General features: G+C 44.2%; 1 protein-coding gene across 1 annotated transcript in view; it reads right to left on the bottom strand.

Moving 5' to 3' along the window:
- Positions 1–4,937: 4,937 nt before the first annotated feature.
- atf6 (activating transcription factor 6) overlaps positions 4,938–16,682 on the bottom strand; it is a 331,264-nt gene continuing 319,519 nt past the window's right edge. Inside the window, exon 16 of the mRNA XM_067990768.1 lies at positions 4,938–8,123. Coding sequence (XP_067846869.1) covers positions 7,894–8,123 — 230 coding nt within the window. The 3' untranslated portion in view covers positions 4,938–7,893. The remainder of the gene's footprint in view (positions 8,124–16,682) is intronic.

Below are 16,682 nucleotides of genomic sequence, written 5' to 3'. Positions count from 1 at the left end.
TCTGCAACCTCCTCCAGCCTGACATCCCCTCCCTCCCTGAGCTCTCGGTTTCTCTGACTCTGGTCTTTTGTGAATCTATCACTTCACTGCCTAGGCCCAGGCTCCAGAATTCTCTCTCTAAGCCTCTCTACCTCCCTCTCCTCCTTTAAAACTAACCTGCAACCCACCTCTTTAACCAAATATCTTTTTCTTCGGCTTGGAATCCATTTTTTGATCATGCTTCTGAGAAATGCCGAAGGATGTTTTTCTGCATTCAAGGCGCTGTATAAATGCAAGTTGTTCTTGTTTGTAAGTATTCAGAAGACATGGACATTTGGAAAGTAATTTTGAAATATTAAGAAACAGCAGATGTTTTGAAGCCCCTCTGCATTATATTATCCCAAAATCAAACCCATCATTGCTAGCAGAAAAACACATATATTGAACAGATGCGTAGAATTTTGGGTGGTGTAATCCAAAACCCAGCCACATGCAACACCTAATTATTCGAGTATCGCTGCTCCCCTTTGTAAAACAAGTACAGATAGTTTAATGAATCAAACTCTTTTTACGGTCACTACATTCATTATTTTTGGTACTCACACACTGGCATTCTCAGAAGTCCAGCCCGGGATGGACCTTTGACTATTAGCATTCTATCATTAGGATGTGCCTTAGTTAGGAGGTTGTATGTTGGATTTGGAGTTGGGGGTGGGGGGGTGGGGGTGGGTTCGACTTCAAATTCTAGACAACTGACACTGGTACAAGCTGAGATCCACATTCCAATCTTTCTCAGGTTTCTGTTCAGAAACTGGGAATTGTGTACGAATAGGCTGGGCCCATATTCCAAAACGTCAAAAGAACACCAGCAATTTCTACGTTAAGGAGGCCTCATCAGCTGGCTGCTTTCATGCACCTCTCGGCAGCTGGCGCCTTGGAAAAGATTGCCTGGCCTCAGTAACTCAGCAGAGTGTGGGTGTTGGGAGAAAAGGAAAGACAGGAAATAATGTCGGGAAAAAGGCGTCAACTTGGTGGGGGGGGGGGGGGAAGAAAGAGAGCAAATGAATAACGTGAAGAAACTGGTGCAATGATTGACATTCCTGTAATTTAAAAATGCTTTCACCCCGAAAGAAAATTATTTTTCTTCACGAAAATTACAAGAATATCAAATTGAAGTTAATAAAATAAACTGCAAAGGCATTTTCAATGTACATTGGATGTATAACACCAGAACTTGTATAGTGAAGACCAAGTATTTGGGGCACATTTATACAAACGTACTTGGTGTGCCTGCTGTGTTAACAGGATGTTGATGAAGCCCAGCCCCGTGTTATGCTCTTCCTGCTCTATGTGGGAAATCAGAGACCCTTCCGGTGTCCCTGACGACCATGTGTGCGGGAAATGTATCCAGCTGCAGCTACTGACAAACCGCATTGCGGCACTGGAGCTGCGGATGGATTAATTATGGAGCATTCGCGATGCTGAGAACGTCGTGGATAGCACGTTTAGTGAGATGGTCACACCGCAGGTAAAGGTTGTACAGGCAGGAAGTAATTGGGTGACCACCAGGCAGAGTAAGAAGAGCAGGCAGGCAGTGCAGGGGTCCCCTGTGGCCGTCCCCCTCTCAAACAAATATACCGCTTTGGATATTGTTGAGGGGGATGACTTATCAGGGGAAGGCAGCAGCAGCCAACTTCCTGGCACCAGGGGTAGCTCTGCTGCACAGGCTGGGAGGAAAAAGAGTGGAAGAGCTATAGTGGTAGGGGATTCTATCGTAAGGGGAACAGACAGGCGTTTCTGTGGCCGTAAACGTGACTCCAGGATGGTTTGTTGCCTCCCTGGTGCCAGGGTCATGGATGTCACTGAGCGGCTTCAGGGCATTCTCAAGGGGGAGGGTGAGCAGGCAGAGGTCGTGGTCCACATTGGGACCAACGACATAGGTAGGAAGGGAGATGAGGTCCTGCATCAAGAATTTAGGGAGCTAGGTAGCAGATTAAAGAGCAGGACCTCAAAGGTTGTAATCTCTGGATTACTCCCAGTGCCACGGGCTAGTGAGTATAGAAATAGGAGGATAGAACAGATGAATGCGTGGCTAAAGAGTTGGTGCAGGAGGGAGGGTTTCAGTTTCCTGGATCACTGGGCCTGCTTCTGGGGAAGGTGGGACTTGTACAAGTCGGACGGGTTGCACCTGAACCAGAGCGGGACAAATATCCTTGCGGGGAGGTTTGCTAGCACTGTTGGGGGGGGTTTAAACTAACTTGGCAGGGGGATGGGATACAGAGTGGAGCTACAATAGTGGGTGATGTGCAGCCAAATATAGAGAAAAAAACAAGTCAGCTTGGAAGACAGGGCAAATATGTGAGGGCAAGGCTGGATGGCATCTATTTTAATGCAAGGAGTCTTGCGAATAAGGTGGATGAACTGAAGGTGTTGATAAACACATGGGAGTATGATATTGTTGCTGTCACAGAGACATGGTTGAGGGAGGGGCAAGACTGGCAGCTCAATATTCCGGGGTACAGAATCTTCAGGCGAGACAGAGGGGGAGGTATAAGAGGAGGGGGGGTTGCAATATTAATTAAAGAATCAATTACTGCCATAAGGAGGGATGATATATTAGCAGGTTCCTCTAATGAGGCCATATGGGTGGAGCTTAAAAACAAAAAGGGGGCAAGCACTTTGATGGGAGTGTACTATAGGCCCCCAAACAGTCAGGGGGAGATAGAGGAACAGATATGTAGGCAAATCTCAGAAAATTGTGCAAATAATAGGGTAATAATAGTGGGGGATTTCAACTTCCCCAATATTAACTGGGATACTCAGAGTGTAAAAGGCTTAGAGGGTACAAAATTCTTAACGTGCATCCAGGAGAGCTTTTTGAGCCAGCATGTAGAAAGTCCTATGAGAGGGGGGGCGGTACTGGACCTAATTCTAGGGAATGTGGCCGGCCAAGTGGAAGAAGTGCTAGTAGGTGAGCACTTTGGTGACAGTGACCATAATTTGGTGAGATTTAAGGTGGTCATGGAAAAGGACAGGGAGGGGCCGGAAATAAAGGTTCTAAATTGGGGGAAGGCCGATTTTAATAGGATAAGGCAGGATCTGGCCAAAATGGACTGGGATCAGCTGCTTGTAGGAAAATCCGCATCGGAGCAATGGGAGTCTTTCAGAAGGGAGATTGAGACCATACAATGGCAACATGTTCCCGTAAAGGTCAAGGGTGGTTCCAAGAACTCCAGGGAACCTTGGATGTCAGGGGATATACGAGAATGGATTAGGAAAAAAAGGAGGGCTTTTGGCAGATACAAAAGGCTAAAGACGGAGAAAGCCTTCGAAGAGTACAAAAAGTGCAGGGGGATACTTAAAAAAGAAATTAGGAGATCAAGGAGGGGCCATGAAATAACACTGGCGAGCAAAATAAAGGAAAATCCTAAGATGTTTTATAAGTATATTAAGGGTAAGAGGATGACTAGGGAAAAAATAGGGCCCATTAGGGACAAAAATGGCAATCTGTGTGTGGAGCTGGCAGATGTAGGAGGGGTTCTAAATGAATTTTTTGCATCTGTTTTCACTATGGAGAAGGACGATGTAGACATAGAAATACGGCAGGGGGACTGTGATATACTCGAACATATTAACATCGAGCGGGAGGAGGTATTGGCGGTTTTAGCAGGCCTAAAAATGGATAAATCCCCAGGCCCGGACAAAATGTATCCCAGGCTACTGTGTGAGGCAAAGGAGGAGATTGCGGGGGCTCTGACACATATATTCAGAACCTCTCTGGCCACAGGGGATGTGCCAGAGGACTGGAGAACCGCTAATGTAATACCATTATTCAAGAAGGGGAGTAGGGAAAAACCGGGGAACTACAGGCCAGTGAGCCTAACATCAGTGGTAGGAAAATTATTGGAAAAAATTCTGAAGGACAAAATTAGTCTCCACTTGGAGAAGCAAGGATTAATCAGGGATAGTCAACATGGCTTTGTCAAGGGAAGATCATGTCTGACTAATTTGATTGAATTTTTTGAGGGGGTGACTAGGCGTGTGGATGAGGGTAACGCAGTGGATGTGGTATACATGGATTTCAGTAAGGCCTTCGATAAAGTCCCCCACAGGAGACTGGTCAAGAAGGTACGAGCCCATGGAATCCAGGGTGCCTTGGCACTTTGGATACAAAACTGGCTTAGTGGCAGAAGGCAGAGGGTGATGGTCGAAGGTTGTTTTTGTGACTGGAAGCCTGTGGCCAGTGGGGTACCACAGGGATCGGTGCTGGGTCCCTTGCTGTTTGTGGTCTACATTAATGACTTGGATATGAATGTAAAAGGTATGATCAGTAAGTTCGCTGATGATACAAAGATTGGTAGGGTGGTAAATAGCGAGGAGGATAGCCTCAGTCTGCAGGACGATATAGATGGGTTGGTCAGATGGGCGGAACAGTGGCAAATGGAATTTAACCCGGAAAAGTGGGAGGTGATGCACTTTGGAGGGACTAACAAGGCAAGGGAATACACAATGAATGGGAGGACCCTAGGCAAGACAGAGGGTCAGAGGGATCTTGGTGTGCAAGTTCACAGATCCCTGAAGGCGGCGGAACAGGTAGATAAGGTGGTAAAGAAGGCATATGGGATACTTGCCTTTATTAGCCGAGGCATAGAATATAAGAGCAAGGAGGTTATGATGGAGCTGTATAAAACACTGGTTCGGCCACAGCTGGAGTACTGTGTGCAGTTCTGGTCGCCACACTACAGGAAGGATGTGATCGCTTTGGAGAGGGTGCAGAGGAGATTCACCAGGATGTTACCAGGGCTGGAGCGCTTCAGCTATGAAGAGAGACTGGGAAGATTGGGTTTGTTTTCCTTGGAGCAGAGGAGGCTGAGGGGGGACATGATTGAGGTGTACAAAATTATGAGGGGCACAGATAGGATGGATACTAAGGAGCTTTTTCCCTTCGTTGAGGGTTCTATAACAAGGGGACATAGATTCAAGGTAAAAGGCGGGAGGTTTAGAGGGGATTTGAGAAAGAACCTTTTCACCCAGAGGGTGGTTGGAGTCTGGAACTCACTGTCTGAAAGGGTTGTGGAGGCAGGAACCCTCACAACATTCAAGAAGCATTTGGATGAGCACTTGAAATGCCATAGCATACAAGGCTACGGACCAAATGCTGGAATATGGGATTAGAGTAGACAGGGCTGATGGCCGGTGCGGACACGATGGGCCGAAGGGCCTCTATCCGTGCTGTATAACTCTATGACTCCATGACTCTGTGACAATCCAAGCTAAAAAGAGAGGTTTTTTTTCTGGAGGTGAGGGAGTGGGATGATGGTGAAAGGGAAATTAGTGATTCGGACTGGGAAGTATATCAGGAGCCTATAATTAGGCCCTTTAATAAACTGATGTTATAATTATTCATCTTGGTTAAGCTCCCTTCCTGAATGCTGGAACTGTGACCCAAAAAAACCAGCATAAATCCACAAGATCTTTTGAAAACTTTTCCTCTAGCTACAGACAAACTGGAGTCTTCTCTCACTCTAATTCAATCAAACTTGCTCTGTTTCCAACATTACAGCTCCTTTTGGTCTCAATTGAGCACAGTGGTGGACAGGAGCACTGTGGGAGAGTCCTTTTATGTCTCGCTTGCCAAAAGCAAAAGTAAACCTGAATTCAGATCAAATCTCGATAAAAACATGAATATAAGTTATAAAAATGTCATAACGCTCACCACAGAACACTGATTCTAATGGTTTATGTCGCAAATGCTTACATAAATTACTTCAGCAGAAGACAAATAACAAACTTTAATAAAGCACAGAAACATTCGCAACTTCACAGCCTCTCCGGAAAGTAGCTGAAAAAATTGAAGAATTGAAGTCTCAAAATAAATTATATAATGAGGAAATCCATGGAGGAAAGCATGAACATAGAAAATCTAACTCCCAAGTGCAACATTTTGTTCTTTTAACAATTTATAATCCTGAGCTGCAGGGAAGGAACACAAGAGAGACTTAGCACCACACACAACAATCTTGCTCAGGCTGCACTCTGACCAGCCCTCGGTGGCGTTTGCAGATAATAAAGGAAAAATGAACTTGTGTTCTTCGCCTTATACGACTTCAGTGGTAGCAGGTCACTGACAGGGGTGACTGCTGTCGCTGGAATGAGATGGACCAGTTTTGCTGGGTGGAGCTCTTGGTGACAGAAGGAGGTCATTTTGGGACAAAGACACAAACAGTGACCCTCCTTCAAGCAGCCCTGCTGTCTGATCGCAATGCAGCTGCTAAGTGAACTGGCCAATTCCCCCAAATGCTATCTCCACTTGCATTTGATTGCAGCAGAATGGTGCACTAAATTGCAATGGAATCTTAACAAGAACAGTCATGTAAATGGTTGATCCAAACTCAAATTTAAATTTCCACGAACTGCATTAAAATATGCGATGATAATGTGCCATAGAGATCCAGGTCTGAATCTTGATCAGTACTGAGTTGGTTGATACCAGCCTGGCCAGTAATGGAAAGTGATAACATTGCTACAGCATTGCTTGGCTCAGGAGGTTAAAAAGAAAAGTAAACCAGGATTCTTGCTCCTGATCACAAATCCAGGGGCCCCTCCTGGCAGTGAGACATCATGTGATGTCTCACTGCTAGGCATCAAGGGGTATGGGGAGAGAGCGGGAATATGGTATTAAGATAGAGGATCAGCCATGATCATAATGAATGGCGGAGCAGGCTCGAAGGGCAGAATGGCCTACTCCTGCTCCGATTTCCTATCTTTCTATGATGCAGGAACAGGCTTGGCCGTGATGGCTCACAATTGGCAAATAGCCTGTACTCACCGTGTAGAAGCTTGCACTTCAACAACAGCCACTTGGACAAGGTACCTGAGGCCTTCAGGAGCCGGGGCTATGCTCCAGAGGGAGTCATCGACGAGAATAAGAGGAAGGGGAGAAAATGTGTCCAGCGTTGAATAGACTTGAATCCTCCACAAAGTCATTTGTCAGGAGTTTGGTCGCATCATCGCTGACATGAAGTAGCTCTACTGCACTGTTCTCTGCTGCGGACGGGGGGCTCGTTCAGATTTATGAGCAGATTTCTTAGCTGCTGCAAACACAGGTTTGGTCTGAGTGGAATATGCACACCACCCAAAAGCATTAATGGAAGAACTTTTCAGAAAAACACTCAAGCAACAAAAATCAACGACATACGAGCAGCAGAATTAAGCTGTGGACTGCTGCTTTTCCAGTCAGTAAAAGCAATAGGTTCCATAACTTGGACATTCATGTTCCTGTTCCACTGAGGGCCAATGGAATAGTGGATTTAAAAAAAAACAAGCACTCCAGTGAGGTTTTTTCAGGCTCAGTGAGAACGGCATAAGTCCAGACAATAATTATTTATTGGGAATTTGTTGCAATTGAATTTTATTTTGAAGAGTTTACATGAACGTTTATTTTATGGAGCCATCCTACATTTTGATTGTAAGACACACTGATGCATCAAGATTTCACAGTGCAAATGTGCTTGCTCCAGTAACACCAATTTTGTAGAGGAAGATTAAGAATGCTCAGGACTATTGCTTTTTCTGAACGGGCAATGGTTGGTTTTCCCTCCAAACATTTCAACTCCCAAAGCTGAAATATTTCACAAGCAAAATCTGTTCAAAGCAAGATTTTTTTTTTAAACCGGCCCAAGTGAAACTGATGTAAAAGCTCGTTACAGATAATCAGAATCACGTAAGATCAGATCAAATTATATTGGATCAGTTTAGATTATGTCAATTTAAAAAAAAAATCTCCCTCCAATCATTTTGTTTTCAAGTGGAAGAAAAATCGGATCACACATGGCCTTAGATTCAAACTTGACCCTGTGACCTTAACAGGTAGCAGTACAGTGGCTCATCGAGTTGTGTGGTTTTAGGCGAGAATTACTGGTAAAGTTTGAACCCGCTCCCTTGGGTAGACTCTGTGATGATGGGAGGTGCAGTGCGGGTAGGTGCAGGAGCTGGACGCTGGTACGACTCCGTGTGGTTTTCCCGCTGCTCTCGTAGAAAAGAAGGGATAGATGACGTCTTTATGTGAATGATTCTGGTGGCCATTACCTCACAATCAATCTGCATCATCACCTCATGATCTTTTGGTTCATTGATTAAGCGTTCTGAAATGCAAACAGAGTGGCAAATTAGTGAGCATATAGAATGGAATACTCTGTTCTCTTGCTTCCAAACTAAAGCACTGCAAACCATTTGCGTTGATTGGATTCAGTCTTTGAAGCCTGATATGAAACATACTGTACCCTTCCCTGCACCATTGCCAATCTGAGTTTACTGAGTTGAGAGGAGCTCCACTTTCAAGTTGAAAGTGCAGATGATTTTTTTCTGGTGTACCAACCAGTGGGACCGTTTTTTTAAAAAGTGCCAAATTACAGTTTATTTCCTCAATCCCTTTTCCATCTCAGTTAAGCGTTTCTCAAGCCAGTATTGAAATAACTGCCAACTGCAATTGTAACTGTAACCGAAACAACAAGTTACAACATGAAGATAACTGGTACAAATAAAAAGGAAATCTAACCCGCAACCCCTAGAAGTCTGAAATAAAAACACCAAAAATACATAGTAGGCCTAAGAATATCTGTACAGAGAAAAGACAGCTCTTATTTCAGGTGTAGACTTCCTCCCCCTTCGTTCTGCTCATTACTATTAAGGGGCTCCTTTATCTTCGAGCTTCCAGTTCTGATAAAGGGTCCACATTCATTACAGGTGCTGACCGGCCTACCGTGCATTTTCAGAATTTTTTGTGTTCGTTTATTAAGACAACTGAACCATAAGTCACAGCTATTACTGAAAAAAGAAATTAATACATTTCAATGCAACTTATCGCTATGGCCTAAAGTGCAACTTGATTTAAAATTTGTTTGAGACATGGGGGCACTGGCACGGCCACATTTACTGACCATCTCAACTTGACCCGAGGAGGTGCTGCTGGGCCATTTTTTGCTTGCTTCGTAGCGATTGCTTTTACAGTTGAGTAGCTTGCTAGGCCACTCCCAAGGGCATTAAGGGTCAAACCATGTAAAGTGGGATTGGAGTCTTGTGCAGACCAGACAGGTGAGGCGAGGAAGGTTCTCTTCCCTGAAGTACATGAGTGAACCAGTTAGGTTTGTACGACAATTGAGTAACTTTCATAGTCATCGTTTCTGGCGCCAGCTCACCAATTACCAGATTTGTTGAATTTGATGCCCCCCCACCGAACTACACCACACCAGGTTCTGAGGCCAGGCAAGCAACCACATCCAGGGTTTCCATGTTCACTTCACACAGGGTAAATGCTTAAAGGATAGGCACGTCCACACAAACTATTCAAATATTTGCTCTTTTTAGTTAAAAACCTAACAATATCAGATATAGTTATTAAAACTGACTCTGAACTTCCAGTTGGTAGCTGAGACTGCTCCTCTGGATGGCAAAATAAATCAAAATCATGGAAGCACATATAAAGGTGGGTGACAGACAATGAAATTGGTAGAAAAATGGCAAAATGCTTCACCATGAGAGAGCTCTACTCTGCAAAGCTTCGGGGACGGTGTGGAGGGTTCAGTGGCAGGGCAAAAGGCAAGTAAGAATCTAAGGGATCAATAAACTTAGTCTTTTTTTGTAATAAATGGGCAGCACAGTACAGGCTTATAAACGAAGCCGCTCTATTTTCCTTCCATTTAAATTGATGGAAAGAAAATCAGTTATGTTCCTTTACAGTCGTACGTTCTGACTCGCTCATAGTGAGGAAGGGAGCCTGGGCGGTGAAGGGAGTTCGGGTGACGAACTGTGCCCGTGCAAATCCAGAAAAATCTCCCTTGGTGTGTAAATAAAGCCCAGAGAAACAGTGCTCATCTTGCTCTGATAGTCATAAATAACCCAGCCAACATACAGGAATTGGAGGTTGTAGCACTCCGAGGGGGATAGTGACCACACAATGAAGTTTAGCATGATCTGGGATTCAGACACACCAAGACCAGAAGCCAAGTTGATATCTTCAAAAGGCCTAAGTTCAAATAAAGAATGGTACAACAGAAGTAAATGGATTGGAGGAGGATATTCATCAAGACTACAATGGAGGACAAGTGTAACATCTTTAAAGGAATAAGAACATAAGAAATAGGAGCAGGAGTAGGCCAATCGGCCCCTCGAGCCTGCTCCGCCATTCAATAAGAACATGGCTGATCTGATCCTAACCTCAAATCTAAATTCATGTCCAATTTCCTGCCCGCTCCCCGTAACTCCTAATTCCCTTTACTTCTAGGAAACTGTCTATTTCTGTTTTAAATTTATTTAATGATGTAGCTTCCACAGCTTCCTGGGGCAGCAAATTCCACAGACCTACTAACATCTGAGTGAAGAAGTTTCTCCTCATCTCAGTTTTGAAAGAGCAGCCCCTTATTCTAAGATTATGCCCCCTAGTTCTAGTTTCACCCATCCTTGGGAACATCCTTACCGCATCCACCCGATCAAGCCCCTTAACAATCTTATACGTTTCAATAAGATCGCCTCTCATTCTTCTGAACTCCAATGAGTAGAGTCCCAATCTACTCAACCTCTCCTCATATGTCCACTCCCTCATCCCCGGGATTAACCGAGTGAACCTTCTTTGTACTGCCTCGAGAGCAAGTATGTCTTTTCTTAAGTATGGACACCAAAACTGTATGCAGTATTCCAGGTGCGGTCTCACCAATACCTTATATAACTGCAGCAATACCTCCCTGTTTTTATATTCTATCCCCCTAGCAATAAAAGCCAACATTCCGTTGGCCTTCTTGATCACCTGCTGCACCTGCATACTAACTTTTTGATTTTCTTGCACGAGGACCCCCAGATCCCTTTGTACTGCAGTACTTTCCAGTTTCTCGCCATTAAGATAATAACTTGCTCTCTAATTTTTCCTGCCAAAGTGCATAACCTCACATTTTCCAATATTGTATTGCATCTGCCAAATCTCGGCCCACTCACCCAGCCTGTCTATATCCCCTTGTAGGTTTTTTATGTCCTCCTCACTCTGTACTTTCCCTCCCATCTTTGTATCATCTGCAAACTTTGATATGTTACACTCGGTCCCCTCCTCCAAATCGTTAATATAGATTGTAAAGAGTTGGGGACCCAGCATCGACCCCTGCGGAACACCACTGGCTACTGGTTGCCAGTCCGAGAATGAACCATTTATCCCAACTCTCTGCTTCCTGTTAGATAACCAATCCTCCACCCATGCCAGAATATTACCCCCAATCTAGTGATTCTTTATCTTGAGCAATAATCTTTTATGTGGCACCTTGTCGAATGCCTTCTGGAAGTCTAAATACACTACGTCCACTGGTTCCCCTTTATCCACCCTGTACGTTATGTCCTCAAAGAACTCAAGCAAATTTGTCAGACATGACTTCCCCTTCGTAAAGCCATGCTGACTTTGTCCTGTTAAATTATGTTTATCCAAATGTTCCGCTACTGTCTCCTTAATAATAGACTCCAAAATTTTACCCACCACAGATGTTAGGCTAACTGGTCTATAATTTCCAGCCTTCTGCCTACTACACTTTTTAAATAAGGATGTTACATTAGCAGTTTTCCAATCTGCTGGGAACTTTGCCGAGTCCAGAGAATTTTGGAAAATTATTACCAAAGCATCCACAATCCCTACTGCCACTTCCCTCAAGATCGTAGGGTGTAAGCTGAGCATGACGACAAATGCATACCGATGATCAGCGAGCTCAGACTAAATAAGTGTGTCCTTTAATGGATTAACATGCAAATCAAAAGTGAAACTCAGAGGTAAAACTATGTCTACAATCTTGCAGAAAGAAAAGGGAGGGGGATGAATGCAAGAATGTGCAGTAATACATCAAAAAGGTGATCAGAAGAGCGAAGAAAGACCTAAAAAAAAGCATAGCTAGAGAGGCAAAACCTAAAGTGATTCAGTACTGCAAGAGAGCTCAGAGAAGAGATAAGAATCTTGAAAGATGTAAGCAGATTTGATACCAGGGACAAATGTGAATTGGTAAATATTCTGAATTACTACTTTCTCAAAGTATTCTCAATGGAACACACGAAAAATATGCCCTCTCCAAAAAGAGAACCAAGGCAAAATTTGTGACTTCAATAGAAATTGTATCTAAGTTCTAGACAAGCTGAAAAGGCTTAGAACGAATCAATCCCCAAGGATCATCCCAGAGACCAGGGAGAATTGTGAGACACTGACAATGATTATAAGGGAGTGATCTAAACTTGGATTGGACTTTCAGAAAGAGTAGAGGAGGTGAAAACCCTGGCATCATTGAATAAACAATTAAATGCAGCAACTGGGGAGGGGGGGACTGTAGGTATTTCTGGATGGATAAATTAAGATGGGCTGAATGAACTTTCTCATGTGTAAATATCTTGCCAAGGTGGAATTTGAAGCTAGAACCTCTGGATTGTTAGTACAAGAACAGAAGAAAAGAACTTCATTTCTACAGTGCCTTTCACAACCTCAGGATGTCCCAAAGCTCTTCACAGCCAATGAAGTACTTTTTTTTTTAATTGTTCATGGGATGTGGCCCTCGCTGGCAAGGCCAGCATTTATTGCCCATCCCTAATTGCCCTTGAGAAGGTGGTGATGAGCTGCCTTCTTGAACCACTGCAGTCTGTGTGGTGAAGGTTCTCCCACAGTGCTGTTAGGAAGGGAGTTCCAGGATTTTGACCCAGCGACGATGAAGGAACGGTGATATATTTCCAAGTCGGGATGGTGTGTGACTTGGAGGGGAATGTGCAGGTGGTGTTGTTCCCATGTGCCTGCTGCCCTTGTCCTTCTAGGTGGTAGAGATCGCGGGTTTGGGAGGTGCTGTAGAAGAAGCCTTGGCGAGTTGCTTTTTTTAAAATTCACTCATGGGATGTGGGCGTCGCTGGCAAGGCCAGCATTTATTGCCCATCCCTAATTGCCCTTGAGAAGGTGGTGATGAGCTGCCTTCTTGAACCGCTGCAGTCTGTGTGGTGAAGGTTCTCCCACAGTGCTGTTAGGAAGGGAGTTCCAGGATTTTGACCCAGCGACGATGAAGGAACAGCGATATATTTCTAAGTCGGGATGGTGTGTGACTTGGAGGGGAACGTGCAGGTGGTTTTGTTCCCATGTGCCTGCTGCCCTTGTCCTTCTAAGTGGTAAAGGTAGTGGGTTTGGGAGGTGCTGTCGAAGAAGCCTTGGCGAGTTGCTGCAGTGCATCCTGTGGATGGTACACACTGCAGCCACAGTGCGCCGGTGATGAAGGGAGTGAATGTTTAGGGTGGTGGATGGGGTGCCAATCAAGCGGGCTGCTTTGTCCTGGATGGTGTCGAGCTTCTTGAGCTGCACTCATCCAGGCAAGTGGAGAGTATTCCATCACACTCCTGACTTGTGTCTTGTAGATGATGGAAAGGCTTTAGGGAGTCAGGAGGTGAGTCACTCGCCGCAGAATATCCAGCCTCTGACCTGCTATTGTAGCCACAGTATTTATGTGGCTGGTCCAGTTAGTTTCTGGTCAATGGTGACCCCCAGAATGTTGATGGTGGGGGATTCTGCGATTGTAAAGCCGTTGAATGTCAGGGGGAGGTGGTTAGACTCTCTCTTGTTGGAGATGGCCATTGCCTGGCACTTGTCTGGCACGAATGTTACTTGCCACTTATCAGCCCAAGCCTGGATGTTGTCCAGGTCTTGCTGCATGCGGGCACGGACTGCTTCATTATCTGAGTGAAGTAGGGGGTCTAAATTTAGAGCTCATCAATCTGTGACACTGATACTGCTTTAAGACTCAGCACCAGGTCAGCCCTCAACCATTCTCTTTATTCACAAAAAAGATGTACTTTCAGTAAAGCAGTTTCACAGCCTGGCACCCAGCTGTTCATTCTGGACACACACTTCCTGCTTTGAGGGGGATTTAATTTACAGCTCATGTGACAAACACAAGGACAAAAACGCTATATTTTAAACTCTGAACTTTACTCCTGCTGGACCACCGTGTGATCATAGAACGTTGCAGCTGAAAAAACTGCATTAGAATTTTTTAAAAAAACACTTTGCCCGCCAAAATGAAGAATAAATTTGGGTCGTACATTCAGTTGACAGAAATTCAAACCGGCCAACATATGAAGGCAATTTACAAACAGCAACAATTTTGTGCTAATATTAATTAAGGAAACCAAGACTATTTCTGACATTTCCCTCTCATTCAGATTTCAGTCACGAAATACCCTACACTTTGAACTAAATATCTTACGTGAATCAAAACAGCAATTTACTGGGATCTGGACTGCCTAACTAGAGGGCACTTTATTTGCAGTTTAAAAATAAAGAGAGATTTTTGACAAGAAACTTGTACTTAAAATTCCTAAATTCATGGAAGCAGCTTTTGAGACCTTTGCCAGTGCTCATGTACAACTGTATCTGAACCTGATCAAATTAAAAGCAAACATAAAAATAATAAGAGCTTAACTGTGCTGAGTTAGCTTGTCTCAGCCAGAGCAGCATTAAAGGCCACAATGGGCGTCTGTACCCCTGGGGTAGGGAGGAACAAAACCCACTCCCGATCACTATCAAGTGCACATACGAGGGCAGGACTGGGTTTCAATGCGACGCCTTCTACTTATGGAATAGCTTGCCAACATTCATTGCCTGAATGGCCACTTAGATCACATGGTGGAGAATAGACTGTGCTATTGTATGGTGCCCAACACAAGGCAGCTCGGACAGGACAACATGGGAGAAAATTGGAGGGAGGCCAGAAAGGAAGAGAATTGAAATAATGTCATTTATTTGTGTGAGGACAGCACAACTTATGTTTTTATGTTATTTTCCCCGATTTAATAATTTAGGTCTCACCACATCAGGTGCCATCCATGGCTAAAAACAGAAAGAAAGAACTTGCCCTTGTACGTCACCTTTTACATCCTCAGGATGTCACAAAACATTTCGTAGCCGATGACTTACTCTTCTGAAGTGCAATCACGATTTCTTATGTAGGCAAATGTGCCAGATAATTTGCACACACTGAGGGCCAAGAAAGCACAAATGAGAGATGGCCAACCTGCTCAGAGAGCCAACCTGCACAGAGGGCTCTGCCAGTGACTCTCGGTGATCGGCTATGGGGAAGTGTGTGACAAAGGCTCAAGGTCACTGTTCCTCCAGATAGTTCTCCTTCCTTCAGGATTTCTAATCTGAGGGAAATACCTGAGGTTCGAAATCCATCAGTGTGGAAATGGTGGGTCTCTGTATCTCATTTCCCAGTGACAGCACTTGGTATTTCTCTGTCCTCCACCACTGCACTGGCAGAATTGTTGTTTTTTTTAAAAACCTTTATAAATTTTATAAGCAAATATATTGAAGTAATTGAGCAGAAAGAGATTTCTGGCCAAGTACAGAAACAAACAGGCACAGAGCTTTACAACAAAGACAGTTTATTTTCTGGGAACTAGTCGTGAGATGACAAGACGAGAGCTGATGGCTCAAAAATACTGTGGAGCAATCCCTTTGCAAAGAAGCTCGAGGAACTGTCACTGATATTACCACTGCAATAGATACATGTGAACAGGAACAAGAGAGGAGGGTGCAATCAGTGGATCCAAAGGGAATTAGCACCCACACTGGGGTGGAGAACAGTTCCCAGAATTCTTGAAGCTCCCCTACAACCGCTCTTAAGTACCTGCAAAGGGATTCTCGGTCAGAACCTACAGATGGGGCACCCTGCCAATCCATGTGCACAGAACTCCAGAAAGTGTAAGGCATGCCTGAAGGTAATTCATGTTTTGGAATCAGTCAGTGTATATAATTCTCTCTGACAAAGCAGTTCCCAGTGAGCTGGGTTGGAAGCAAAGGCTGATACCATATGGCATGGAGGAAGAAATCAATAGGTCAGTGCACATCTGCAACCAAGGGGGCCCCAATTGAGAATCCTAAAATACAATGGTGCAGATTAAGTTCTATGGTTATCCTGATCAGCATCTTATCCTCTTTCAATATCACATCTCAGATCAGTACAATTTGTGAAGAGGCCCAAAATATGAAGAAGATATTGCCAGTTCCCCTACAGCTTTGCCAGCAAATGTTAGATAACATTGGATTTAACATTAACCAGTACAGTTTTGTCACTGGAATCCAATTATGTCTAACATTCGTGCAGAGATTATGAGGAGAGCTGACAGGAGATATGGCGCAAGATTTTGTTTACTTGTCCCTCTCACAGCCTATAACAGATGTAGACTATTGATGTTGTGGCTCATACGTTGTCTCATTCCTCTTCTGTAATTGAACCATCACGGTAAATCCCCGATACTTGGTGTAACGGCTCAATCCACTATCTGCATCCCTCTGCAGCTGGAGAGGGAGAGGTATTCGGAATATACTGAAGAGGTCAACTGACAGGCAGGTCACCAGGAATGTCGGACAAACAACATGCTTATGTCGCTGTAACTTAACAAGGAGTTGAAACTGTACTGTATACTTTGGATGAGACTATATGATGACAGGAAATACTGCAAAGGAAAACCAGATTTGTAACAGGAACGGGATGGCAGTGTATCTATCTACTTCATCACTAGCCATAGATGTCGATTAGAGGTGACAACTTCAACCAAGACAAATAAAATTTGGGTGCAACTAAATAGATAATTTGAAAAGGAAACTCCACCTTGAGGTGTGGGAGGACTGGATCTGCCTAACTTGTCATTCCAAA

The sequence above is a fragment of the Heptranchias perlo genome, chromosome 9, assembly GCF_035084215.1.
Source record: "Heptranchias perlo isolate sHepPer1 chromosome 9, sHepPer1.hap1, whole genome shotgun sequence".
NCBI classification, from domain to species: Eukaryota; Metazoa; Chordata; class Chondrichthyes; order Hexanchiformes; family Hexanchidae; genus Heptranchias; species Heptranchias perlo.
Note: the sequence above shows the minus strand (reverse complement) of the source record. Positions and strands in the feature narration are given on the sequence as shown.